The sequence below is a fragment of the Pelodiscus sinensis genome, chromosome 14 (genome assembly GCF_052426305.1).
Source record: "Pelodiscus sinensis isolate ZL-2025 chromosome 14, ASM5242630v1, whole genome shotgun sequence".
NCBI classification, from domain to species: domain Eukaryota; kingdom Metazoa; phylum Chordata; order Testudines; family Trionychidae; genus Pelodiscus; species Pelodiscus sinensis.
The window spans coordinates 5050404-5076747 of NC_143065.1; the positions used below are offsets into that span (position 1 = coordinate 5050404).

Sequence of the window (26344 nt, forward strand, 5' to 3'; positions counted from 1 at the left end):
ATGGAATTAAAAAAAACAGGGATTAATTGCCTGAAAAATTAGGGTTTAAGTCATACATCAAGTGCATTATACATCAGTTGCTGGACAAGATTACAAAAACTCCACCAATGCAAAAGCTATGCCATTAGCGGCTAATGAAGATACCATCAAAGTTATCTATTACTGTCCAGTCTCCTGTCTGACTGTTGTTAAGAGCAAGGATGTTAAATTGCAGTTAATCAGCTAACCCAGTAGTGGATGGAATTTCCATCTACTACTTGATTAGCTGATTGGGGGGGGCACCTGCTACCCCTGCTGCAGCTCTGCAGTTTAATGTAGAAGGATCCAGGCGCACAGCAGCCTAGCTCTTACTACATTTCAACTGCAGAACCACAGCAGGGTTAGCTGCCCAGGGCAGTGTGAGCTGGGACTAAACAGTCCCAGCACGCGCCGGCCCCAGGATGCTGCAGCTCTGCCCCACCCCGCAAAGAGGGTTGCCGCTTCCCCCTTTTACACAGAAGCAGCAAGTCTGGAGGGAAGCAAGTAGTTAACTACTCCCTTACATCCCTATCTAAGGGGCATCACAAATGAGAGCCAATATAGCAATTCTTGCTACATGAATTATCTGCAAATATTGTAACACCTTGCTTGGTTCTAGCAAATCCATTTAGTTTCATTGGCTTCAGTGTAAACAGGCATAGTTCCAGCACCTCAGGACCTGGCCTATTAAACAAAATCAGCTGCAACAGTAAAGCAGTAGTGCAACTTGGCATTGAAATAGCAGCTCAGACAGACCTTAACCAACACAGTTAGAATACAGTACAATGATAACTGACAGGAAAGCTTTTAAAGGCATCAATAGCAGGTGAGACATTCCCACTATAAGCCAATGGGATTTGGATGCCCAACTGCCATCTGTGTTTTTGAACATTCCTTGAGCAAAAAAGCAACACTTGAGAGTAGAACCAGGCTTCACTGTTTTCTATTTTTTCTAAAGGAAAAATGGTAATGAACCATGCATACGCACCAGGCTTGTTATCCTTGCAAACCAAGTTCTCCAAGCCATATATGGTGTTTCCTGAATGAGTGCCTTGATCCACATGGCAGCAATAACCAAAAAACACAATTTTTAAAGGAAATCTACCTTCACATTTCATAGCAAATGAAATCTTTAATCTTCAAAAACATATTTACATACCATTTAAACATAAGGATATACTTTTTATGTATGTATATTACTGGTTTAAGCGTAACTTTTTATCTTGTATGCAATTTTAAGCTAACACACTGATAATACAATGGTCAAAGACTGTGGCAGTTTTTTGCATTGCCCATGATATACAAAAGTCTTATTCTCCTTAGTACTTGATCTAATACCTAATATACCTATTTACAATGATGGTCTATCTCCTTCCCAACACCAAAAAACACTATCTAGCTAGAAAAGTGGCACTCTCTGCGATGGAGCAACCGGCTTCCATCAGGCATGCCCTTTTGTGGCAGATAGTGGAAGATTCTCTATGTAAGAAAGACACCTACAAATATGTAATAAGCAGCTGAAGTCAACACCTCAACAGGGCATGGTGAGACAAGCTTGTGGGTTGGCTGCTTCTGTCAAATACCACTTAGACCCTAAAACAAGGTTATCAAGGCAAATAAAGACCATTTTAAAGTAAGTATGGCAGGTAGGATACATCAGCCCTGGCAGGCAGCTCCCTTTGGAAAAGGAAAGCTCCGATTACAAACCACAAGTGTCAGGCTTAGACAGCCAGCCTGTAAAGCTTGTCCAATATATATACACTCGTGTGAACACATGTCCATTTGAAGTGTACTGGGAGGATTATGGCATTTCCACATGCAAAAGTGTTATAACTGGGCAAAAGTTTTCTAGCTATTAAACTCATGCCCAGTTTCCATGTAGTTGAAGTACTGCTTCTAAAAAACACCAGAGTGTTTTTTAAGCCAATGAAGAGCTTCTCTTAATATATTGACTTCCCACTTCAGATTACTTTTGCCATAGGGGTTAGGGTTCACCAGTTACCCAGTAAGCAGTTAACCGGCAGCCTGGCCCAGCTCGGGCACACCGCACCACAAGCCTGCCCCAGCCCAGCTGGGATAGAGTGGCTCTCCCACCCATAGGATCAGAGTTCACCTTAACATTTAATTCATTAACTTTTTAAATGGGATTTTACGTCACTAGTATGAGTCTAAATACACTGGCCAATAGAAAAATGCCTTAATTAAGAATGAAGAAAAGCATGTTTAGAGCCAAGAGTCCACATACATCTCTCAGAACAGTCACTTCTCTCCCTGATATACTCCCACTGGCTCTTATTTACATGTTCACTGGATCTGCAGTGCACTGTATAGCACTGAAGGATCATTATTGTGAGATTCACAACACCACTCTAGTCTTTCATGCTGTGTAAAAAGGTCCCAGAGTGGCATAAAGCCCTAAAGCCTTGTACACAGGATGGGGTTAAGGACATTAATTCAGCAAGGCCACAACACTGGAGAAATTTCCGACACCAATGCTGCTCACAGGGCTCTATAGGATACACCCAGGTGGGCAATAAGCAGGTTGCAGGGCTGGATGCAGTTCACTAGGGGCTATCAAATGTGTCATTTACTTGCACATCTGCAGGTATGGCCTCTCGGAGCTCTTGTTAACCATGGATCGCCATTCACAGATAAACAAAGTACTCAGCATCTGCTCTGGGCTGTTTATTGTCCATTCCTGGGATACACAGTATCTTACACAGGCCCCTGTGCTGTCTAAGTTATTCCTGGAGCTGCTCCAATTCTCAGAACAGCCCAGGAAAAGAAAAAGGGCACAATGGCATCTTAAAGTCCCATTGGCCTTTCCTTCCAGACTGCAAATTCAGGACTGCCCCTCTGAGACACAGGATAAAAATCTCAGAGCTAGTGTCTTTTCATGAGACAATGAAGCTACTAAATAAATATTTAAGACTTCACTTTTATTTCAGTAGTCCAAGCAAATTCTTCTAATAGTACAAAAGATTTATTGAAGGCCATAGCCATTTTAAAAGTGTCATCTTTCCTAAGTTCTTAGACAACAATTCTAATAGTATATGCCTGGGGGAGGTGTAGGTTGGATATTAGAAAAAACTATTTCACTATGAGGGTGGTAAAGTACTGGAATAGGTTACCTATGGAGGTGATGGCATCTCCATCCCTAGAGGTTTTTAAGTCTCAGCTTGACCAAGTCCTGGCTGGGTTGATTTAGTTGGGATTGGTCCTGCTTTAGGCCTGGGGCTAGATTTCATCTTCTGAGGTTTCTTCCAGCCCTATGATTCTATGCCTCCCTCAGAAAGCTACCCATTAACAGTTCCATATATAAATGCTTGTACAGAGATGACAACAAAGTAAGTAGGTAACACAGAAAGCAAGCAAATTGGTTATTCATTTTTCTGGCTATATTTCTCCATTCTACCATAGTTTTGCTGATTCTGTGAGCAGCAATTGTAATGTGTGTAGTTGTCAAGGATACAACTCTGATCACTTCTATTCATACGTATTATACTTTGGGCCAAATGGACTTAAGCAATAAGATTATCAATCAGTATTACAATGAATTCACCAAGAAATCTCTACTTCCTAGAATGTTAAACACATGCAATGAATAAGGTCTTTTTCTCTCCTCTATAAATGAAAGAGAAACAGGAGCAGTTTAAGAAAAGCATTAGCTTACATTTCAAAGTAACACAAAAAATAGGATCTAGAAAACAAAGCAAGAAGATTGTGTGTTTAATTTGCAAAGAGACAGCACTCCAAATTTGTTCCTCGACATGTTGTTCAGTGGACCGGGGGGCACAAATGCCAATTTAGCTAGTGATTTTTGCAACCAACATCCATTAATGAAGCCCAATAGTTACCTATAAAACAGCCCCTATTGATTTGGGCCAAAAATTAAATGCTGACTTTTTATTTTTAATTATTAAAATTAACTTTCATTTTTCCAGTTCTTTGCAATTATTTACCTGCCCTTTTATTGATTAACCATTATTCTAATGTTGACTAGAACATTCAGATGTGACATCACAAACGAAAAACAAACTGAAGGCATGTTTAATATTAAAACACCATACAGGCAATCCCCGGGTTACATGGATCCGACTTACGTCAGATCCCTACTTACAAATGGGTTGAGGCAACCCCGCACTAGCTGCTTCCCCCCAGCAGACCAGGGAGACGCGGAGCGGCTTTTCTCAGCAGACACCTCAGCTTGAGAATAAAGGACTGAGGGAAGTGAGGTGTGGGAGAATAAAACTGAGCTCTCGAGAAATGTTTGGCTAGAGTTTCCCCTACAATATGTACAAGGTCCGACTTACATACAAATTCAACTTAAGAACAAACCTACAGTCCCTATCTTGTACGTAACCCGGGGACTGCCTGTATACAAGTTTACTTATTACAATGGATTATATTATAATATCAAAGTTATAATTATAATTATCAAAAGTACTGCATTTTTCAGTTACCAGTGTTCTATAGGGTTAATATTTCCTTATCCTTAAAAATATTCAGCTTGCTGTATTTTCCAAAATATATATTCATATACCAACATCCACAGCTAATAAATGTATCTGATAACTAACAAGCTGTCATTCTAGAGCTGCATCAGCATCAACATGTGTCATGGTCATGAGGGTTAGGCAGTAGCCTGGGGACTAAGGGGTTAACTGTGCCCAGCCAAGTAATAGTCAGCCAATAGAAATGCAAATAGGGATTTCAAACTGATACAAAGGAATTTTGGGGTTTTCCCTCCTTTGTGTCTAAGCAGTTGGCTCTCCAGATTCTGAGGGGGACAGACAACATGTCCTTCTCCAAGAAAAGACTCTTCACCATTTGTAAGTAGGGCAAAGTCTAGATAAATCCGTTAGGCTTTATTGCTTTATGGTTTGGGAATGGCAATCTGATGTCTGTGTATTTAGAAATGGGTTTTCCTCTCTTTTGTAAGTAAGTTCTGTTCCCATGGGAAAATTCCCCATGAGTTTATTAATTGGTGGCTCTTACCATCTAGCAAATCCAACTATGCTTGTAACAGGAGTATTATTGTGATAAAAGTTCTCGCTTTTTTATTAACCTGGTATTGGTTCACTTCTACTTCCTGGAAAATCTGTCTGTGGGATCTGCATGCCTCTTACTAGGGGAAATCAGCCACAGACAGCAGTTTATATTTTCTCTTTTCTTTTTCAAGCTCTTAGGGGAAAAGAATTGGTTTCAAATGTCCACCCCGTTTGTGGGTTCAAGACCGCTTGATGGTGGCCGAGGATTTTTATCACCAAAATCTAGGTTTTTTAGGATTTTGGGGGGAAGTTTTATACCAAAGCCTGGAAAGGTAAGGTTTTAGGGTACTTTTGCGGGCCCCTACTTCGGCATTCATCGTGCCAAAGTGGGGAATCAGCTTGGACAACATTTTTGTCAGTGTTTATGGTAATTCATGTATTGTATATGAGATACTCAACTTCACATTTCTAATGGAAGTTACTAAATAAGCAACTGGAGAGCAAACATGCAGGTTTAAATCTCTCATTTTAAGTTTTATAGAAATTTTCATGCTTTAAAATATTTTCATCAGTTAATAAAAATATTGGGTTGTGCCACTTTTGAAAAATAAGATTTCTCTTCTATAGTATTGTCTAAATCCCCAAAACTTTTAATTAATTCTGTACATATGCAGTACCTTTCTCTGCTGCTTTTTGCAGAGCTTCTTCAATTCTTGACAGTTCTTTTTGCTTATTATCCTGCAAGTACTTTTCTTCCTTCTCCGCATCATACTTAATGCCTAGAAGACAAAAATTAGAAGAGATTTCATGTTCAAGGCACAACTACACATTAAATAAAAGCATACTAATATAAATTAAGACATTATGTTTCTCACGTTTTACCCAAAAGGATATTACAGCACTATACAATGTATAGGTTTTAAGCCTAATTATGGACTCCTAAACCAGACACACCAGTAGCTGACAAGAACACCACCATAAGTTCCCATCATCTCATACAATCTCAGCAGATCAAGGCAGCAGACCTTATAAAATCTATTACTCACTACTATCAAGCTTACAAGATACCTAAGGGCTTGACTACCCAAATGTTTAGGGCTTAGCAAGCTGGGTCATCACTCTACACTAGTCTGCCATGGGCTACATGTTAATGCACTCCAACCCTGTCCTCTCTGAAATAGGACTAGATGTGTGTGTGTAGACAAGCCATAAGCTAGATGTTAAAGTAAGATGGCCACATGACAGACTCCCTTTAGAACTCTTACAATGTTGGGTCTTTAGACCCATTTCGCCCTGTCTTGAGCTGCAGACCTCTTGGCATCTTGCACAAGTGTTATAATAGCAGAAATCTTTCATGACCTTATTTATCGGTTTTGCAAAATCTTCAAAGAAGACAAGAATTAACATCACCACCAAGTAATTCATTTCAGGCCTTAGCAGGAAGCTTGATGGAATACACATTTTTTAAATAACTTTGATGTATATACATTTTCTTTATTTTTAGATTTCTAACTATTACTACTGTAAGATTTACTGGCCTTTCTTGGGTCCGTAACTCAATTAACTTTTGTTTTTTGGAAAATAAAATGAAAATGCACATGCTTCATTAGAATAAGTGCTTTGAGGTATGGCTAAGGATGCATGCTGCCTGCTGCCTACCCTGGGGAGAATCCAGCCCTCTCACACTGCTGCAGTTTGGTGATGCTGCACATCCAGCAGGCACAACCTGGCGGGAGGGGTCCAAGCTAGGCTGGATAGGGGCCAGGAAGGACCATCTGTCCCCCAGCAGAAGCTCTGGGACTGTTTCAGTTTTGGTGCCATGGCTGAGGGAAGGCACCGCCTCCTCTGGCCCCAGCACAGAGCAGACATTGCTGCGGGGCGGGGGGGAAGTTTAGGGTTGCCACAGCTGGGGTGGGGGGAGGCACAACCTCTGACCAGCCCAGAACACGGTTGTTGCAGTAGCTCTGTGTGAGGGTCGGTGGGCAGAGGTGGCACTCTGTACTCCCTGAGTCTGCCCTGAGCCCTCTTCCAACATTCGCTCAGTTATGTCAACTTTTGAGGACTGTAGTTGATTTGGGGATTGGCTCTTTTCTGCTTGGTTTTATGAGAAGCAATCTGCTGCAGTTTCAGTGGGCACACCCAGAGAAGGGGTGTCCACTCTTGTTTAGTCAGTTCATCAGTTAAACTTAATGTTTAACTGGTTACCTAACTAAATGGGATTTTACATCCCTAAATCAGGACAGTGCTTCCTACAGCTTCCATTTGCCAGGGACAGCTGCACCTCTGCAATATTTCTAGTATAGATGTAGCCTAAGTCTACAACCTGATAAACTATCCCATTCTGACGGGGAAAAAACACTTATCGAACACAGGATAAGTAAGCTTAAGAGGGTTTTGGCTCACAAGTTGACAATGGATGAGGAAATAAATGTAGGGACAAGGCAGTCTGTAAAAGCAACACATGTCTTCACTTGCCAATATTTGGCTAGAAATAAAGTATTGTAATCATGTTTCACTCTGGGTACATTGTGTAAGTAAGCAACTTAGGATACATCTAGACTACAAGCCTGTTTCGAAAGAGACCATCTAGACAGCCACAAGACTTTCGAAAAAGCAATCTGGATGCTCTCTTTCAAAAAAGCCTTTTTTCGAAAGAGCTCTTTTGATAAAAGGCATTCTTCCTCATAAAAGGTTTACCACTGTCAAAAAAAACTGCCGCGTTCTTTCAATTAATTTCAAAAGAACACGACGGCAGTCTAGATGCAAGTGAAGTTTTTTTGAAAAAAACTCTGTAGTCTAGACACAGCTTTACATTAGTTAGCTAACAGTTCCACTTTCTACTTATCCACATAGCAACATCAGATAGCAGTAGTTTTACTTCTGTCACACCATTTATAGGTAATAGGAATTATCCCATTTCACTATAATTTAATGACGTTACTTACTCGTTCCAGGAACAATGAGCAGATACAAGCCTTCGAGAGTTGCAACCACAGCCTCACCATACAGATTTTTCCAAGGAATCTTCAGAGTAAGCTTATCTAAATAGACCAAAATACAATACACATTCAGCATCTTATGCTACATAACAAAAAACTAAAGAAGTCTCTAGAGCTTAGTTTAGTCTGCATTAAATTTCAAACACTGAAAAATGTTACTGATACTGTAAGTAAAGCAGGCATTTAGCAGATGTGCACTTTTGGTTTTCTCAGTGGCACATAAAAATTTCTAGTTTTGACAGCTTCTCCGAAGTACCATCCTTCACTTTTCCAGAGACCCAAATGCCTCAAGTACATAAGCAGTGGCTACCACTAAAAAGGACTTGTGGGAGGAAGTTACTCAGAAATAATCAATACTGTAATACCTTCAGCCTGGGATCAACTTTTGAAATCTATTCAAATGAAAAAAGCATATGGAAAAGATTAAATTTAACAGTAAAGAACTGTGTTCCAGTTCAGACATCTCCACATCAGAGAGCAGAAGAACCAACACATATATTATAGGAATGTGATCTTTCTATATTGTGGTATAGTCAGTGGCTTTTTTGTGACGGTACGCACCGGTATGGCGTACTGGCACCTTTTCTTGTGAGCACTCTTGACGTGCTGTTTTCCCCGGCACAGCCCCTGGCTCTGGGAGCACTCGCGCCATGGTGCATGGCTTAGCTGGGCCAGCAGAGGGGGCTGAAAAGCAGCATGCAGCTCCACTGTTGGGGCGGAAAAGTAGCAGGCTGTGGGGGTAGAAAAGTGGTTCACAGCTCAGCTGGGCTGGGGATGGGCAGAAAAGCAGCAGGCGGCTCAGCTGGGCTGGGGGGGGGGGACGACTCAGTGAACCAACACTAGATGCGTAGTGAGGAGGAGGTAGTTGCCCCTGGGCCCAATGCTAGTTGGGGTGAGACCGGAGCGCATGCCACACAGGCCCACATGACACAGAGCAGTGAGCTGAGAGTAGGCAACGTGCTGCCTCCCTGTACACACAGTGAGCCGAGGCAGCCGGGCTAGCAGCAGGAGCGGCCACTTTAAAGGTCGGGTTACCTTACCCATCCCTCCAGTGCCTGGCTCTGCGGGAGGAGAATTTGGTTGGGGAGGCAGGGGGCACTGGGGGTGCCTGGCTCTGGGGAAGGGCTGGGAGCATTGGGACAGGGGGGCTGGGGTGCCAGGCTCAGGGAAGTGGTGGTTGCATTGGAATGGTGGTGGGGGTGGGGAGAGGAGTGAGGATGGCTGGCTCTGAGGGAGGGGTCGGTTTTGGCCCTGGCAGTGCTTTTTTTGTGACGGTACAACCCAGCATACCGTAAATGAATGGTATTCCCCTTGGGCGTACTGGCACCTATTGGCATTTATTTTCCTGCAGCACCTTGGCTTCTGATGGAAGCCCACTCGGGTTACATGGGTATTAAAGGGGCTGTGACTGCATTTCAGTGCGGCTTTTTTTTCTTTTTTTTTTTGTACAACAACTTTCCCCTGGAGTACCGGCACCTTTTTTCTTACCAAAAAAGCACTGAGTATAGTGTTAATACAAGCATAACATATCTCATGTACATGCAAAGAAAACATTTTCAAATTTGGCTTATCCACACCAGTTCTCAGGTTCAACTAGGGACTGAATAGGTAACCAGTTACCCAGTAAGCATCACTCTAAGAGAGTGATGCTTATTGCGTACCAATTAACTAGTGCCCAGGAGCACCTCCCTGCCCACAGCCTGCTGTAGGCAGCCCCAGGCCCAGTGCCAGGAGCCAGCCAGTGACAACAGCCCTGGCCCCGGGGCCAGAAGCTCTGCAGGCTGTGGACTGCTCCAGCCAGGCAGGGGTGGTTCCACAGTCGGGATCCTGCTTACTCGGTTAACTGGTTAGCTTTCAGGTTAACCAGTTAACTGGTTAAACATTAGGTTAATTGGGAATTTACATCCCTAGGTTTGACCCAACATATCTGCTAGGAAGATTCCTATTGAGAGTTTTTTTCAGGATCGACATGCTCCGGTGTGCTAGAAGAGGATCTTAGTGTCATTCAGCAAACTATTCAAAACTTGATATGGAAACAATGTAAAAACATCTACACAGCAAGTCAGTCATAGGAATCAAGCACAGAAACATCCGTTTAAGGAAACTTCAGAGCAAGATAGTTCAGCATTAAGACTTACACTAAATTTTCAATCTGAAGAGGAAATTTATTTTATCCTAACTTGTGTAGTAAGCAGTATTTACTTACCTATTTGCCCAACCTTTACTCTAAAAGGCACATCCAGTTCACTCTGTAGTGAGATAAGTAATAGTGTACATATTATATTTCAGAGCTATCATCTACTTTTAAAATCAACTCATCCTGCCGTAGAAACCAGGTTATCCTAGCAATCTCAGAACGGAGTCTCAGTTATTTTAATTTGACAAGGAAATTTGGCCTTACACAAAAGTTTTCCTTACTATTCAGACTGAGACAATGTAGTAACAGTAATAACTGTGAAATTACAAACTAGAAAATTAGTGTGACAAACTTAAAAGAAGCTTCCATCAAGTATTATATATTATAATAGTTAAAATGAGGTTACAACTAAGAACACATCTTTATGGCAGTCACATAAAGATTTAAAAATCAGATTTTCCCCCCAATAAATATATCATTATCCCACTAAAAAGGTAGAATATAAATTACTTTGTTACATATATATCAGAACTAATTTTCAAGTCACTCTAAAAAAAATTACTTTTCTGTACAAAGGTTAAGAATAGCCATCAAATGCAAGTAGTAAATTTTTTTTGGGGGGAGGGGGAATTTGAACTTAATGTACTCTAAATAAGTTAGACAAAACATACATAAGAAAACATCTAAAACATGCTTTAAGTTAAGAATTTCCCTAAATCCCACTGACTTCTATGAGTCTTAGAATTCTTTTTCATGAATAGATTTGCTTTCTTGATCTCGAGCCCAAGTGAAGGGAAAGATCCCTACAGACATATGATGCACGAGTTGAAAAGTGGCAAAAATTTTAGTTTACTAAAATCAGAGTTGACAAGAACCAACATTTAGTCTTTCTGAAATGTTAGAAACTCAAAGAACCTCCAAGTACTAAAGCCCTAATCTTGTCAACTGATTATGAGGGCAGATCCCTGTACCCATTTGGATTACCTAACAAGATCACGATCATATAAAGAAGTAATTTCAGTTCTAAATAAATGTATTTATTCAATAAAGCCACTGGACCTGACCAGTGCCAAACCAAAGAATCTGCCAGATCTCAGGAGGTCTATATTGTCTAGCAGCATTACATACACTTCCACCACTTACTGGGCTCTTAGAAGACAGTTAGGGGTAAATTAAAGCTAAACAACAGCACACATGGAGAGTCAGGACTGGTGACTGTAAACAAACTTTATTGGACCATAGGAAACTTGGCTATACCCATGATAAGTGAACACCTGGCTAACTAAAATCATGCCAGATCTGTACTAATTACATAACGGCATATCTTGCCTTAGAAACCCTTGTATCAATAATTCAAACGTAAAACTAAAGTTCTGTCTAACTTTGATCATGTACTTCAAGTACTCTAAAAAAGAACCCTCAACAGATAGCTTAACAGCTTTATTACAAGCAGGATCTGTTGAAACTCTTGAAAACAAGTAGAATGGAGTATCTGATTTCTAGTGAATCAAGGTTAAATAACATTTTATAGTACTGATGATTTTATTACATGAAATGACTAACCTAAATATGACAAAACAAATGCTGAAACAAATGTGTCAACTCTAATTTCAAGTATTAAATCTATCATAGTGCTGTTCCACACAGATTAAATACTGGAGAATTATTATTCCAGCCCAGCTACTTCAGCAGCATCTAATGAAATGGCCAGTCCCCATTCATATAATAAAAGAAAAGCTAGGCACTCTGTCGGGGTGATCCTAAGGGCATCAGAATGGTTTCTTTAATACTTGGTAGGTTAACTTTTGTGGAACTTCACCAGAGGCATATTGTATATCCTGCGGTAGGATTCACTTAGTGTTACTTAAATATCTGTCAGAACACTACCATATAAAGCTGGTCCAAGTATTTGCCCAGTTATAGAAGCTGTTTGGTGTCAACACAGGCAGAAGGACCACCCTTGCAGATCTACATGCAGGATAAAAGATTGGATTTTATTCATTCAAAATTTAAAGATTGTACCAGTCAAAATTAAGTAGCTCATTATATTAATTTGTTATGGATTGGGAGGAATAAATATTTAGAACAAGGTGAAAAGAGTAGTCTACAAGTGCAATTTGTTTTACATCATCTTCAAAAAAAGGACGTCAGTACCATTCAAAACGCTGCACAGTAAGACTGGAGCCTTTTTTCCCCCCTCCTTATACTTTCAAGCTTCTATGTACAGGCAGTCCACGGGTTACATACTAGATAGGGACTGTAGGTTTGTTCTTAAGTTGAATCTATATGTAAGTCGGAACTGGCGTCCAGATTCAGACACTGCTGAAACTGACCGCCAGTTCTGACTTACATACAGATTCAACTTAAGAACCCCAAGTACCCAAGTCAGCTGCTGCTGAAACTGATCAGCGGCTGATTCCAGGAAGCCCGGGGCAGAGCAACCGTGCCTCGGGCTTCCTGTAGTCAGCGCTGGTCAGTTTCAGCAGCGGCTGACTTGGGGACGCCTGGAGCAGAGCAGCTGGGGTGCTGCTGGGTTGGTCCAGTAGTGCCCAGAGCGGCGCTGCGGGACTAACCAGCAGCGCCCCAGCTGCTCTTTCCCAGGGTCCACAACAAAAGCCTGGTCTGCTGGGGGGGGGCACACTAGCTGCCCCCCCCCCACTCAGCAGACCAGGGACACGGGGAGCAAAGCCGCAGCGGCGGGGTGCCGCACCTCTGAGGCTTTGCTCTGGCACGGGACCTGCCGCCACTGCGGCTTTGCTCCCGGTGTCCCTGGTCTGCTGGAGACGGTCCCCAGCAGACCAGGGGCACCAGGAGCAGCTTTTCTTGCCCCGGAGGTCCAGGTAGCATACCGCTGCCTGCGAGCTCCGGGGTGAGAAAGCCCCGTTGGTAAGTGCGGATCCGACACAAGTCGGATCCGCGTAAGTCGGGGACTGCCTGTACTAGTGTTGCACCAGAATTCAAATCTGAATAATCAGGATTATAAAAATAAAATTCCTAAGTCATTAGTTTGACACCATATGGCTTGGTCATTGCAACCCATGAAAAAAGAATCCTAAAAGCAAATGATCATATTAAGATACTTACTAGTGCATTCTCTTTTATCCGCAAGTTATCTAGTGCCACATTACCTACAAAACAAAAAATTAAAATGATCAATAGTCCTGTAAATAAGTAAGACTACAGTATTATTAATTAAAATAGGAAGAGGCATTTTTTTCTAAAATAAGGGTGGGAGCATCAAAAACACTGTCAATGCCCTTCATTTTATTGGGTCATAACAATAGGAAAAGAAACAAGTTTAACAAAAAAATATGAATTACAAAAATCATACAAATTTGCATGGAGATCCTGAGGCAGATTTGTACCTGTAACCGTTTTTAAATTACTGGATTTCAAACACTTGTTGCTATTCATACTCCACTTGCCTTAGGCATCAGAATTAAAGTATTGCTCCAAATGAAAGACTTGGAGGCTCAAAGGATTACATCGTAATGATGGAAACAAACATAATTAGCTTCCCTGTGCTGTATTTATATGTATGGCTTACAACAAATATGCCTTGAATAATCAGTAAGTTTGCAGGCACACAGAACTTACCACTGTAATGGGGGGTGGGAGGTAAATGTGTCTTAAAGAAAGAAAGGTAGGGAGGAATATCATTTTTAAGGGATAGGGGAAATATCCTTTTTAAGTTTCCAAGACATTTTTCAAAACCTATTAAAAGCCTTACAGCAGGTGTTCCATCCATTTTATTACCCTACCACACACAGTATAAGTAAGGAAATAAACAGAAAGGATGAGTTTCATAATGCTGGTAAACCAATTTTACCGAGGCATAGGGATCAGATGAGAACTGACAAAGTCTAAGTGGAAGCCAGTTCAATTTACTTATTAGTATAGAACAAAGTGTCTGTTAAATGTATAGGAATGTATTTGGTGTTTAACTTCATGAAAATTAATTGGATACTGCATGGTTTTCACCTACAGGCAGTCCCCGGGTTACATACAAGATAGGGACTGTAGGTTTGTTCGTAAGTTGAATCTGTATGTAAGTCGGAACTGGCGTCCAGATTCAGCCGCTGCTGAAACTGACCAGAGGCTGACTACAGGAAGCCCGGGGCAGAGCAACTCTGCCTCGGGCTTCCTCTAGTCAGCACTGGTCAGTTTCACCAGCAGCTGACTTGGGGACGCCTGGGGCAGAGCAGCAGGGTGCTGCTGGGTTGCTCCAGTAGCGCCGCTCCTCGGCGCTACTGGACCAACCCAGCAGCACCCCATCTGCTCTGCCCCAGGCGTCCTGATTCAGCCGCTGCTGAAACTGACCAGCAGCGGCTGAATCAGGACGCCTGGGGCAGAGCAGCTGGGGTGCTGCCGGGTTGGTCCAGTAGCGCCCAGAGCGGCGCTGCGGGACCAACCGGCAGCGCCCCAGCTGCTCTGCCACAGGGGTCCGGAGAAAAGCCTAGTCTGATGGGGGGGGGGGCGGGTACTAGCTGCGCCCCCTCCCCCCATCCCAGCAGACCAGGAAGACGCAGGGCGGCGGACCGAGACGCACCACGGTCCCGCCGCCTGGGTCCTCCGCGGCTTTGCTCCCAGTCTCCCTGGTCTGCTGGAGACCAGCAGACCAGGGAGATGGGGAGCAAAGCCTCTGAGGACGCCAGCAGCGGGACAACCACGGGGCATCTGGGCTGTCCCGCTGCCGGCTTCCCCGAGGCTTTGCAAAGCCGCGGAGGGGCTCGGGCAGCCCAGGCGCACCTGGGCTGCCCCGCTACCCGAGCCCCTCCGCGGCTTTGCTCCACATCTTCCTGGTCTGCAGACCAGGGAGACGCGGAGAAAGCCCCAGAGTACACGGGCGGCAGGACCGCGAGGTCCCACAGTCCGTGTCCTCCGGGGCGAGGCCCGTTCGTAACTGCGGATCCGACATAAGTCAGATCCGCCTAAGTCGGGGACTGCCTGTATTTGTATTCTATTAGAATGCAATAGCCAACATTTACGTTGTACATATGTCTTTAACTAAGTAACCCATTAAACCAGAAATAAGCCTTACGTAATTCAACGGATGGTCAAGATGACGTTAAATCCTGGTCATTAAACACAAATGAGCTACTGCATAAAATCAAGGACCAAAGACTTGAAGTCAATAACCGCTAACAGCAAATAACAAAAGACACTGTAGACGAAAAGACTGATTGGTTCATTTATGCCACAAATCTTCCTTTTCGCATAGTTAATAAAAAGTATTTCATTGTCATGAGTCTTTAAGACCAGGCTATATAATCCTTGTAAATCAGACATTCATGGAAAGTTGCCAGATACTGTGTCCAAGAAGGAACTTAAGTGTTCAAGAAATACTATGGAGAAATTGCCAGTAAACACTGATAGGTGGAGCAATGTAAACAATGATCCAATAATATGTTCCAGTGTGACAACAGAAAATGGGATTGCATATCTTCCAGGAACAGATACATCAGGAAATGCCCACACAATAGAATATTTAAAAGTGACAGTGAAAGCTGCAATAAACTGCAAACAAAAATTCAACTGGGAAGAAACTTAGAAGAAACAGAAGGATGCTCCTTAATAACATATGCTGCAGGGCCTATTTAATACATCTTTTAGCCAAAGCCTTAAGTACAGCTTCTCCAGGAATCAAAGAAAGTGTTTAAGTCACCACTTTCGTTATGCTCCTACACTTCAGTTAGTCTATAAGGTGCCACAGGACTCCTCGCCGCTTTTGCAGATTCAGACTAACACGGCTACCCTGCTGATACTGGACACTTTTGTTACAATCGTATTGCTTCAGCTTTGCTGAAGAGAGCAGGAGGATCCAAACTATTCTCCCTCAGAATGTTTGATGGAATTCTATTAGTTGATAGTTTTGAACAATTTATTAATAATTGGCTTGTTCTCATAAAACTTTCTGAAGAAAGCCATGATTAAACAGACAGAAGTATCCCATTCAAAATATCTAACACTGAATTAAAGAGGAATGCAGAGGATATGTTCAGTATAGGAATGTAATAGTGTAATCAATTAACCAATATGCAAAAGCATATAGATTAATGCTACAGACTACATGTATTCCCCTCCCCCCACACTAGTAAATTTTTTAGCAGACTGACCAGCAGCCCAGCTCAGTTCTGACTTATGCTTTAAATACAGAGTTGCGGGGAGGCGGAGGTAGGTCCTGCATCTGGCATATTAGGAAATGGGTGGGCAGGCAGGCAGCCTGTTTCAGTTTTGGTTTGCACGGGGTCTGGAAGCTCAGCTCCTCCCTCCAAACAGAGGCTGCTGCCACCCTGCACTGCTGCCTCTTGATCACAGGCAACAGCACAGGGTGACAAGCAGTTGGTCCGTAAGAGAAGCTGGTTTTTAAACTGGCTCTCCTCGCAGTCTAGCTCCCACCTGGCACCCTATGCTGCTGCCGGCCCCGCCTCCAGGGACTACAGAACAGTCGACTAAGCAATAAGAATTCATGAGGTTACCTGACTATTCATTAACTGATATTTAATATCCTTAAGTTCAGTATACTGAAACCTATTATTCATAGCCTTAAACAAACTTCAAAGAAACTACTACTGCATTGCTGATACCGTCGAAATTTACAAGGCATTTCAAGAGACATTGATGCAAGGCAATAAAGAAGTGAATGGATCAAACACTAATTTTGCCTCATTTTCTTGCAAACATTGTTAACCCCAGATAGAAAGGTAGATGCCTAACTTTTGAAAATGGTAATGTTGCCATGGCATGGACATCTCAAAAATCACTTCTCAATTATGAGGGTCATAATAAAATTTCAGTGCTGGAGTGAAATCATTTAATCAGTATATGTTTACCGACGATGTTGTGAACAAAGTCACTCCCCTGAATTGGTGGAAGTCATTAGCCAGGCACCTTCCTTCAGTTGCTAAACCAACTTTTCACATCAATAATTTCCTCTTCAGTGGGGAGGTTAGATAGTACTTAACTGCAGGAATTTTAGCAGTTACACAACTATTCAATAGTCAGCAGAGGCAGCAGCCAGTGTGCTCTCAGCCCCACTCCTGAGGAGCCCATTGCCACTCCATGCAGAGGCAGCAGTACGGATAGCAGCAGCCCGTCAGTGGTGATGGGGGAGGCGGTCCAAGCTCTGCTGCCACAGAGCAGCCTTTGCCCAAAGGGAACTCAGACACCACCACCCCATGGACAAGGGGTGCTTGCTTGCAATGCAAGCCCGAGCTGTTGAGGACAGAGGCTGCATTGTGGCAGCCTCTCCTCCACCCCCACCCACATTGCTACCTCTGATCAAGGCATCAGCACTCCGAGGCAGGAGGCATTGCAGAGCTGGTCTTGGGGGGAACTGACTTTTAAGCCAGCTCCCCACAGTACCAGCTCTTGCCTGTCTCTCCCTACCCACTGCCTCTGCAGGAGGCAGCAAGGGGAGGGCAGGTGGGTCCACAGAACATACTTGAAAGCTGGATTCCTGCACTGTGGCCAGACAGCCTGCCTCCATATTATCCATCTTATTTGCCTCTCTGAAGCATACAGGACAGAGAAGGAGCAATAATATCAGCATAGTCTATGCTGGCTCATCTGATCCTGAGAAGCTGAAACATAGATATGAGGAGAGATCAGGATATGTGAGACTGCCACCGGCTGGCACCTATGTTGATTCGAACACACAGTCCCAGGAAGAGGAATTTCCCACTGAGAAAACAATGTCCAGTACTTCAAAATTTAATCATCTCAAATCTCTCTTACAAGTGTAAATTAAGTTCACAACTCCCTTGTAAGAACTGGTCTCACAGCAGACAGACCAGCATCAATTGGCAATTAAGATAAGAAAGAGAAATACGTGACCCCATGATTATAAAGATGGGCCCAGCACACACTCACTTTGAGTGTCATTCTACCCTCTACCTGCTGGTCGGGTTAGGTGTTTGACCTCCCGAGGTTCTATGGGGACGCCCACCTCGTATTTTCGTCTTTCCTAGGAATTGAGGGACCGGCCCTGGCCTGACATGCTGGAGTCGAGAGGCACAGAAGGGGGTAAAAATGGTACCTGGATGTGGTCCTCTGTCTTAAGTGTACACATAGAAAGAGTAAGCTGTTACTTGGTACCATTATTTCTATTTTTCTATCTTTATCTTCTTTGTAACCATTTTTAAGACCTATATTTTGCTAATAGTTAAGAAATAGAGCAATAGCCATTGTAACCATATGATTTATAAGCTTCCTCAATAAACCTGTAACTGTTTAAGCTTTAACCTGACTCCTTCAGTTGCTGTAACAGAACCAAGCACAATTTAAAAGAACTTCAGCCGGTCTAAAGGGACAGTTATAGGAAGAGCTTGGGCGTTTGGATCTGTGTCACTCCCAGGTGACAAGACCCACTGGGGCATCTTTCAGTCTTTCCTCAAGGCTGCCCGCTGCGAAGGAATTATGAAATTCTAGCAGCTGAAATCTAAGATGTAATAAGCTCTTCCTATATAATGGGGCGTCTGTTGGCCTGCTGGCCACCCTCTGCGATGGGACCCTGGTCCTAGCAGTAAAGGCACGGACGTTAAACCTTTTCTCGGAAACATACACACACACACTGCCCTGACCGTCGGCTGACAGAATTGGCGTAGTCGGCAGGATTGTGCTATTGGTTCACATACAGCAACATGAAGCCTGTCATGATAGACATGGATTTTAGTGGTATAGAGAAAGGGTTTGCCCAGGAAGGTTGGGGCAACCCAAAATTGGATAGAGAAATGTTAGGAAAGGATTGGGGAAATCCTGAGGATTTGTGGGTGCAGTTCTGTAAGTATAGAACTGCCTGCAAGCTAAAGAATGGGACAAAGCCTGAGTCTGTGGAAAGGAGCCACTTTCCATTTAGCAAGGAAAACAGGATCAGGCCCAGACAAGCAGGCAGAAAGAAAAACAGGATCAGGCCCAGACAAGCAGGCAGAAAGGAAAAAAGGATCAGGCCCAGACAAGCAGGCAGGTAACAGATAAGATTGAAAGCCTTGTGGTAGAACTGAGAAAAAGGCTGTAAGTACTGGAAATCTAAACCCTTAAAACATACTTACAAGAGTAATATCTGAAACAAAGCCAGTTTTATTTCAGAGATAAGAAAGTGTTTTAAGAAAAGAGAATCAGAGAATTTAAACTCTGCAGAGAATGGAGAGCAAATGCAGTTGTGCAAATGCTAAAATGGTGTAGATAGAAAACTGTGGTTTCTTTGCAGCCATTCTGAAGGAAAAATGGGCCCTTTTTCCAAAGGAATGTCTGTAAATAATCCAGGCAAATTTGACTCAAATCTGTACATTTGATTAGAGAGACTGCTAAAAGAACTCTAAAGAGAGGGGGTTCTATTGGAACTGAACTACCCCAATGAATAAAAAGGGAATGTAATTGTTGTACAGCTATGTAGAAATAGTGTAAGAAAGGTTCAGAGAGAATGTATGTGTATCTGTGTGTAGATATATATATATAGAAAGTGAGTTTAAGTAAGTATGAAGTTTTCAAGGTCCAGTAATCTTGTTTGTTTGTAGGTTTAAAACAGATTGGTTTGGTAAGACCATTTTAGTCCAAGTTGTTTAATGAAGGTACAGGAAAACTGTAAGCATAAAGAAAGAGTTACACTATATGCAAAGTTTAATGTGGCTAAGTAGTGTTGTAAACAAAGATTGCACATTTTCCTGTAAACTATAGAATGAGTAAAATCTGCAAACAAACTAACATGCTGTGAAAGCTCCAAGAGCCACAACAGGTTGTGATTTCCTTTGTGATGTAAATGCCCTAGCTGGCAGCACAAAGAAGCTTTGCAGGTAATAGCTAAGTTTGATTAGCAAACTAGCTGAGATCAGAAAGTTCAAATTGTAACCCTCCAGAAAGGAAAGAAAAAGGAGGTACTGGTATTGCTATTTTAGTCCCAATAAGAGGTTGGGTATACTAGGAAAAGTTTAATGTAGGCAGTCTTTTAAGAAGGCAGAGAGAAGACTGAGACAATTGGCAGTTGTAAAAGATGTTACCCCTTTTGAACACAATCTTGCAAAGGTTGGGGCATAGCCCTTGGTCTGATCAAGTGTTAATTGCTGTCCATACAATTTCAGACCTACAAGACAAATTGACTAACTTACTTGTGTATATGTAAACCCTCAACTTCAAAGGAGAGGGAAACAGCTGCAACTTTTGTCTTCTGTGGAAAACCTGTAAAGAGGTGTTCTTCAAAATTGGCTGATACATCTGCTGCAGACATAGAGAGGTAGAAATGCATGTCCCTCAGTACTCAGACAAAGCTAGATTCCCTTAAGGATTGGTGCTGAGAGTTAAAGCAACTCTCAGATTTACTTTTTTTGTTTTTCTTCCCTCAGGAATATGCTTAAGAAAAGGACCAGGAGGTATGAGGTTTAGTGAACAAGCTCACCCTCCTTACCAAATTAATAGTAGACAAACCTGTCTCATTGGGAAAAGTCATTTAGCAGGAATAAGGAAAGTAGAGCAGACATTGGAAAGTTACTAGGAATGAGAAACATTTTCTTTGAAAGGACAAAGCAAGTGATTTGAGGGAATGTGAAGATAAAAGGTGGACTCCATGGGAGAATGGAAGGAATTAAGTGATGGTTGTAATATGTAAAGGGAAATCTTGTTTTAAAAATGACACCTTGTTTCTTTGCAGCCTCTTCCTTAAGCACTGTGCAAACGATCTATGCAAAGAAACAATCAAATGTAAACATTTTGTCTATGGACACCTTTGTTAAATCTGAAAAGGAAAATTAAGGATTCTACTAAAACTTAATTGGTTAACTGCATAAAGAATGAGCTCTATATATTGTAACTATTTTGTGGATTTCAAATTGACTAGTTTTATTTTGTTTTGGATAATGTCCTCTTGCTTAAAATTGCAAATAGACAAGGCACAAATTGGTTAGTACTTGTGTTGGGCACTCAAAGGACATTTAACTTTCTAGAAACCAAATTATTAGTTTAGAAACTCAAGCTTTGAAACTTAACTGTCTCTTTCAAGGCTGAGTTGATAACACTTTTGGCTTGCTTTTAAATTCAACATTATATGTGAATACAGGCTGCCTGGCTATTTCAAAGGAAAGTGGACAGGGAAGGCTGTTGCTGTTTCAGCAGACACATCCATTGCACCCCTGACCACAAACATAGAAGGAACAGCTCAGCTTGCAGAGCTGGCAGCAATCAATTAGCTTGTGAGGCAAGGGCCAGTACCATAGATTGGAATATTGGAAATGGATATACCAGCATGCAACCCCACATGCCTTAAGCATAAGTCATGTGTCCAAAAGAATAATACTCTAGCTGCACAGTTAAATAACCTAGCAGATGCAGCAATACAAATTTTTGCTGCCCAGGTGGATTGGGAACGCCTGTACATTTGGCTACATGAAATCTTGGGACACACAGAAAGCGATGAGCCAGTGCGGTAGGCACATGCCAGGGGGTGGCCTATCACCCACAAACAAGCCAAAGATCTGGTACAAGCTTGCACCCTATGTGCTGAACTCAAGGAAACATATAACAGAAGGGCAATGGTTTGCCAGACTAAGAGATGGAAAAGCACTATGGGCAACCTGGCAAGTAGATTATATTGGTACACTACCCACCAGTAAGCAAGGGTGGAAGTATGTTTTAACTGGAGTGGAAATTGTTTCAGGAATTGGTTTTACTTACTCAACCCCAGTGGCAACAGGGTTGTTTACAGTCATGGGACTAAACCGCTTAATAGCCCTGTCCCAACACCCCAGTTTGGGAACACAAATCCATTCACTGCACTCCTACAAGGGAAAAGGAGTCTGGAACACCAATAACCATTACTGAGGCTTGGATTGTATCCAAGACCGGCGAACCTTATGTTTTATCACAGGAAACTGAGGCAATATCCCTGAACAGCGCTCCAGTGGGATGGATCCCTCCCAATGCTGGTGTGGATCCGGGAAACCACCATGAACTTTTGTATATATATATATATCGCTTGCTGTTGTAGCGCTTGCAACCACTGTTGTTAGTTACAGACTATTTGAAATGAGACATGGCACTCCAACTCGCCATGGTCTTCTTTCTCATCCGAACTGCTACTGCTGTACCAGAACACCTTACTTGACTCCTCCACTGGACTGGGAATCGAGTTTGTCCCTCTCAGCCCAAATGACTGGTGAAACAAGAGTGACATCTTCAGATGGGGACCGGTATGGTTCGATGACAGCAACTACCGCAGTCCTCAAAATAACTTTGGGGGGAGACAAGGGAAGTGGCAACGAATGGTATGGGATAAGACATGCTGTAACTAAGAATGTAAATGACTCATGGCTAAATTGGTTAGCCGAACAGCTAGAACTTTCCTTAAACTTCTTTCCTACACTCTATTATGACCACTGTTTTAATTATTTTGACTGTTGTACTCCTTTTCTGCATAACCCTATGTATTGTGCAATGCCTAGATAATGTAGCTATCTCTTGTGTGCACATTTGATACACAGCACCAGGAAAGATCCCTAGTCAATTCCTAGATCCTAAACCCTCTAATCAGGCCATTGGGTACTTTGAAATTCCTCCAAGGTGGGCAAGAGGCACTGGCAAGCCACCATCTTGCATTCCTGGGATGTGGTGTGTCGTATCAGGGGGTGGAATGTGGCCAGACAGCCTGCCTCCATATTATCCATCTTATTTGCCTCTCTGAAGCATACAGGACAGAGAAGGAGCAATAATATCAGCATAGTCTATGCTGGCTCATCTGATCCTGAGAAGCTGAAACATAGATATGAGGAGAGATCAGGATATGTGAGACTGCCACCGGCTGGCACCTATGTTGATTCGAACACACAGTCCCAGGAAGAGGAATTTCCCACTGAGAAAACAATGTCCAGTACTTCAAAATTTAATCATCTCAAATCTCTCTTACAAGTGTAAATTAAGTTCACAACTCCCTTGTAAGAACTGGTCTCACAGCAGACAGACCAGCATCAATTGGCAATTAAGATAAGAAAGAGAAATACGTGACCCCATGATTATAAAGATGGGCCCAGCACACACTCACTTTGAGTGTCATTCTACCCTCTACCTGCTGGTCGGGTTAGGTGTTTGACCTCCCGAGGTTCTATGGGGACGCCCACCTCGTATTTTCGTCTTTCCTAGGAATTGAGGGACCGGCCCTGGCCTGACATGCTGGAGTCGAGAGGCACAGAAGGGGGTAAAAATGGTACCTGGATGTGGTCCTCTGTCTTAAGTGTACACATAGAAAGAGTAAGCTGTTACTTGGTACCATTATTTCTATTTTTCTATCTTTATCTTCTTTGTAACCATTTTTAAGACCTATATTTTGCTAATAGTTAAGAAATAGAGCAATAGCCATTGTAACCATATGATTTATAAGCTTCCTCAATAAACCTGTAACTGTTTAAGCTTTAACCTGACTCCTTCAGTTGCTGTAACAGAACCAAGCACAATTTAAAAGAACTTCAGCCGGTCTAAAGGGACAGTTATAGGAAGAGCTTGGGCGTTTGGATCTGTGTCACTCCCAGGTGACAAGACCCACTGGGGCATCTTTCAGTCTTTCCTCAAGGCTGCCCGCTGCGAAGGAATTATGAAATTCTAGCAGCTGAAATCTAAGATGTAATAAGCTCTTCCTATATAATGGGGCGTCTGTTGGCCTGCTGGCCACCCTCTGCGATGGGACCCTGGTCCTAGCAGTAAAGGCACGGACGTTAAACCTTTTCTCGGAAACATACACACACACACTGCCCTGACCGTCGGCTGACATGCACGTATCAGCTCCCGCCTGCTCTCCTCACCCTCTGTGCTGCTGCCTCTCTATCAGAGCAGTGCAGGGGGCAGGGAGAAGTCAGATCCAGTGCTTGAGGGGAGCTTTAAGGGGGGACTGCAAGTAATCCACAAGCTTAACTGATAAGCCCAAACTTATCAGTTAATTGTGTAGTATACACGTTGACATCCCTACTCTGCAGGCAGAGAGAGAATATTTTCATTGTATGATATTATTCACTCACAGCTAAGAAATCAACTGGGAGTTGAAAAAGCAAGGAAATTTAAATGTTTCAGTCCATTTGGCAGTAGGTGGAAGGAAGATGAGAACTAGTCGTATAAGATGAGAGCTAGTTGTATACCTTTTGAGGGCAACGTACATTTAGTGTTTTGCTGATTTGTCTGCTAAAAATAATAAAATTTGAATATTTAAAAAAGTTTAAGGACAGCCATCAGCTGACTCAGCTGTCTGCAACTGAAAATATGAAACTTATGTAACATTTAAGATTTAATTTAATAAAATATAAGAGCTATTGTGTTTGCATGTGAGATTTAGTTCTTACCACTTCCAATGCATCTGTAGTGTGACACAGGTAACAAGTATTATGTACTAGAGGTTAAATCTCCCTTGTCCTGGACTCTCAGGACCTGACCAGCCCTGAGCCAGGGAATTTGCCAGACCAGACAAAAATCAATGCTAGCCCCTCCAGTATCCCAGGGTGCCAGTCCCCCACTACTGGCTCCTGGGAGCCACTCTTTCCTAGTCCAGCAACGCTCCTGGCCCTAACCCACCAATTGACTTCTCCAGCATTGGAGTCCCCCTGGGGCACCAAAGATGCCAGACCAGGGTTGTTGCCAGACGAGGGAAATCCAGATTACAGAGGTTCAGCCTGTATTTCCTAAATTAATTTAGGAAATTCCTAGAATATTGGCTACACAATACTGAGAGAGACCTAGGATGCAAGTCAGCCTGGACAAGGGAGTGCTCTTTTGGTGGGAAAGGGCGGTGGGAGGCAGGGTCACTTGAAATTTTTGTGATTTCTGGTGTAATTGACCTGGGCAGTAAGACAGACAGGAGTGTCTTCCTCTGTAACGCCATTACTATATAACACTACAGTAGTACTTAGATTGTATTAGATTGGTGAACTCTAATGAGGGAACATATCATTCATCTACCAAAGTCTGCACTGTCCTAAGCCACTCCAGACACTGCGGTAAGTCATTTCAGGCGTTATTACAGTAACGTTTGTGTTCAGTTCTTCTAACCACCAAATTCTTCAACTGCACCAGCCAGCAACGGAGACTTCCGCCATCTCCCAGGCCATTTCCACACATGCACAGCTCTGCTAATGCTCCCCTTAGAGCTGATCTCACTGCCCCTCCTCTCACTCAGCGCCTTGCTTCAGCCCAGCCCCACAGATCAAACAACTCACTGGGAAAGCCACCAAAGCCAGAAGCTGCTTTTTGGGAGGCTTCCGGTATCTGGCCGCTTGTGACTGACTTGCAATATCAAGTCCCTCTCGCAACGGGGGGGGGGGGGGGAGGTCATTGTGGACCCCGCACCGAGCCCCCACCCGAGGGGCAGGCAGAACCAGGCACCCCAAGTCCCGCCCGTCTCTATCAGTCCTGCCCCTGGCAAAGCCCGAGCCAGGCGCTCGCTGCCCCGAGGCGCCCAGGCAGTCGCTGGCTGCCCCCTGCCACGAGCCAGGCGACAGGGCAGAGCCCGCCTCGGGCGCTGTCCAACGCTGGAGCAGGCAGCGCGGCCACAGGCCCAGCCCGTGCTGCCAAGGGGGAGGGGGGCTAACGGCCGGCGCGGGGGGCTAACGGCAGGGGGCTAACGGCCGGCGCGGGGGGCTAACGGCAGGGGGCTAACGGCAGGCCACGCCCGCGGGGGGGCGGGGGGCTAACGGCAGGCCACGCCCGCGGGGGGGGCGGGGGGCTCGCGGGCGCCGCCCCGCGCTTACCCCCCCAGATGCCCAGCTTGAGCTGAGACTTGTCGAGGTTCTCCACGTAGTCGCCGAGGAAGCGGTTGAGCAGGTCCGCCACCACCGACTCCAGCACCATGGCGGCGGGCGCTGGGAGCCTGCCAACGCCAGGCGCGCGCCCGGCAGCGCCTTGATGTCACGTGCCTGGCGCCGGAGGGGGCGGGTCCTCGCCCCAGCCCCCGCAGCGCGACGGCGCCGCGGAACCGGCGGCCCTGTCACTCACCGCGTCGCGCCTGCCTGGTTGGTGGGAGCACGGCAAGGCCCCTCCCCCTCCACGCGCCGGAGGGCAGGGTGTAGCCCCGCCCACCCTGGGCAGCTGGCAGCCAGTGCGCTCCCACCCCGCTCCGAGGAGCCTCTGCCTGGAGTCGCTTTGCAAGAGGATCCAGTTTAAAAACCAGCCCCGTCATGATCCGGCTGCTTGTCACCCCCTGGTGCAGAGGCAGCAGCGGGGGGGGGGGGGGGGCAGAA

At 43.9% G+C, this 26344-nt stretch overlaps 1 protein-coding gene and 1 long non-coding RNA gene across 7 annotated transcripts in view; one reads left to right on the forward strand and one right to left on the reverse strand.

Annotated features, from left to right (window-relative positions):
* Positions 1-26057, reverse strand: part of VPS13C (vacuolar protein sorting 13 homolog C) — a 224892-nt gene extending 198835 nt beyond the window's left edge. For 4 of the 6 annotated variants that reach the window (XM_075897678.2, XM_089781895.1, XM_089781896.1 and 1 more), the window contains exons 1-5: positions 25856-26057; positions 13230-13273; positions 10215-10257; positions 7955-8050; positions 5687-5788 (exon numbers count right to left, since the gene is read on the reverse strand). In XM_075897678.2, the coding sequence (XP_075753793.2) occupies positions 5687-5788; positions 7955-8050; positions 10215-10257; positions 13230-13273; positions 25856-25955 (385 nt within the window). In that variant the 5' untranslated portion in view covers positions 25956-26057. Of the gene's footprint in view, positions 1-1006; positions 1070-5686; positions 5789-7954; positions 8051-10214; positions 10258-13229; positions 13274-25855 lie in introns of all 6 variants that reach the window. The other 2 variants (XM_089781897.1, XM_075897677.2) reach the window with 2 other exon arrangements.
* LOC149523569 (uncharacterized) lies at positions 17615-23540 on the forward strand. Its single transcript, XR_016350637.1, has 2 exons — positions 17615-19555; positions 19744-23540. It is a non-coding gene; the product is annotated as an uncharacterized LOC149523569 (long non-coding RNA).
* Positions 26058-26344: the final 287 nt, after the last annotated feature.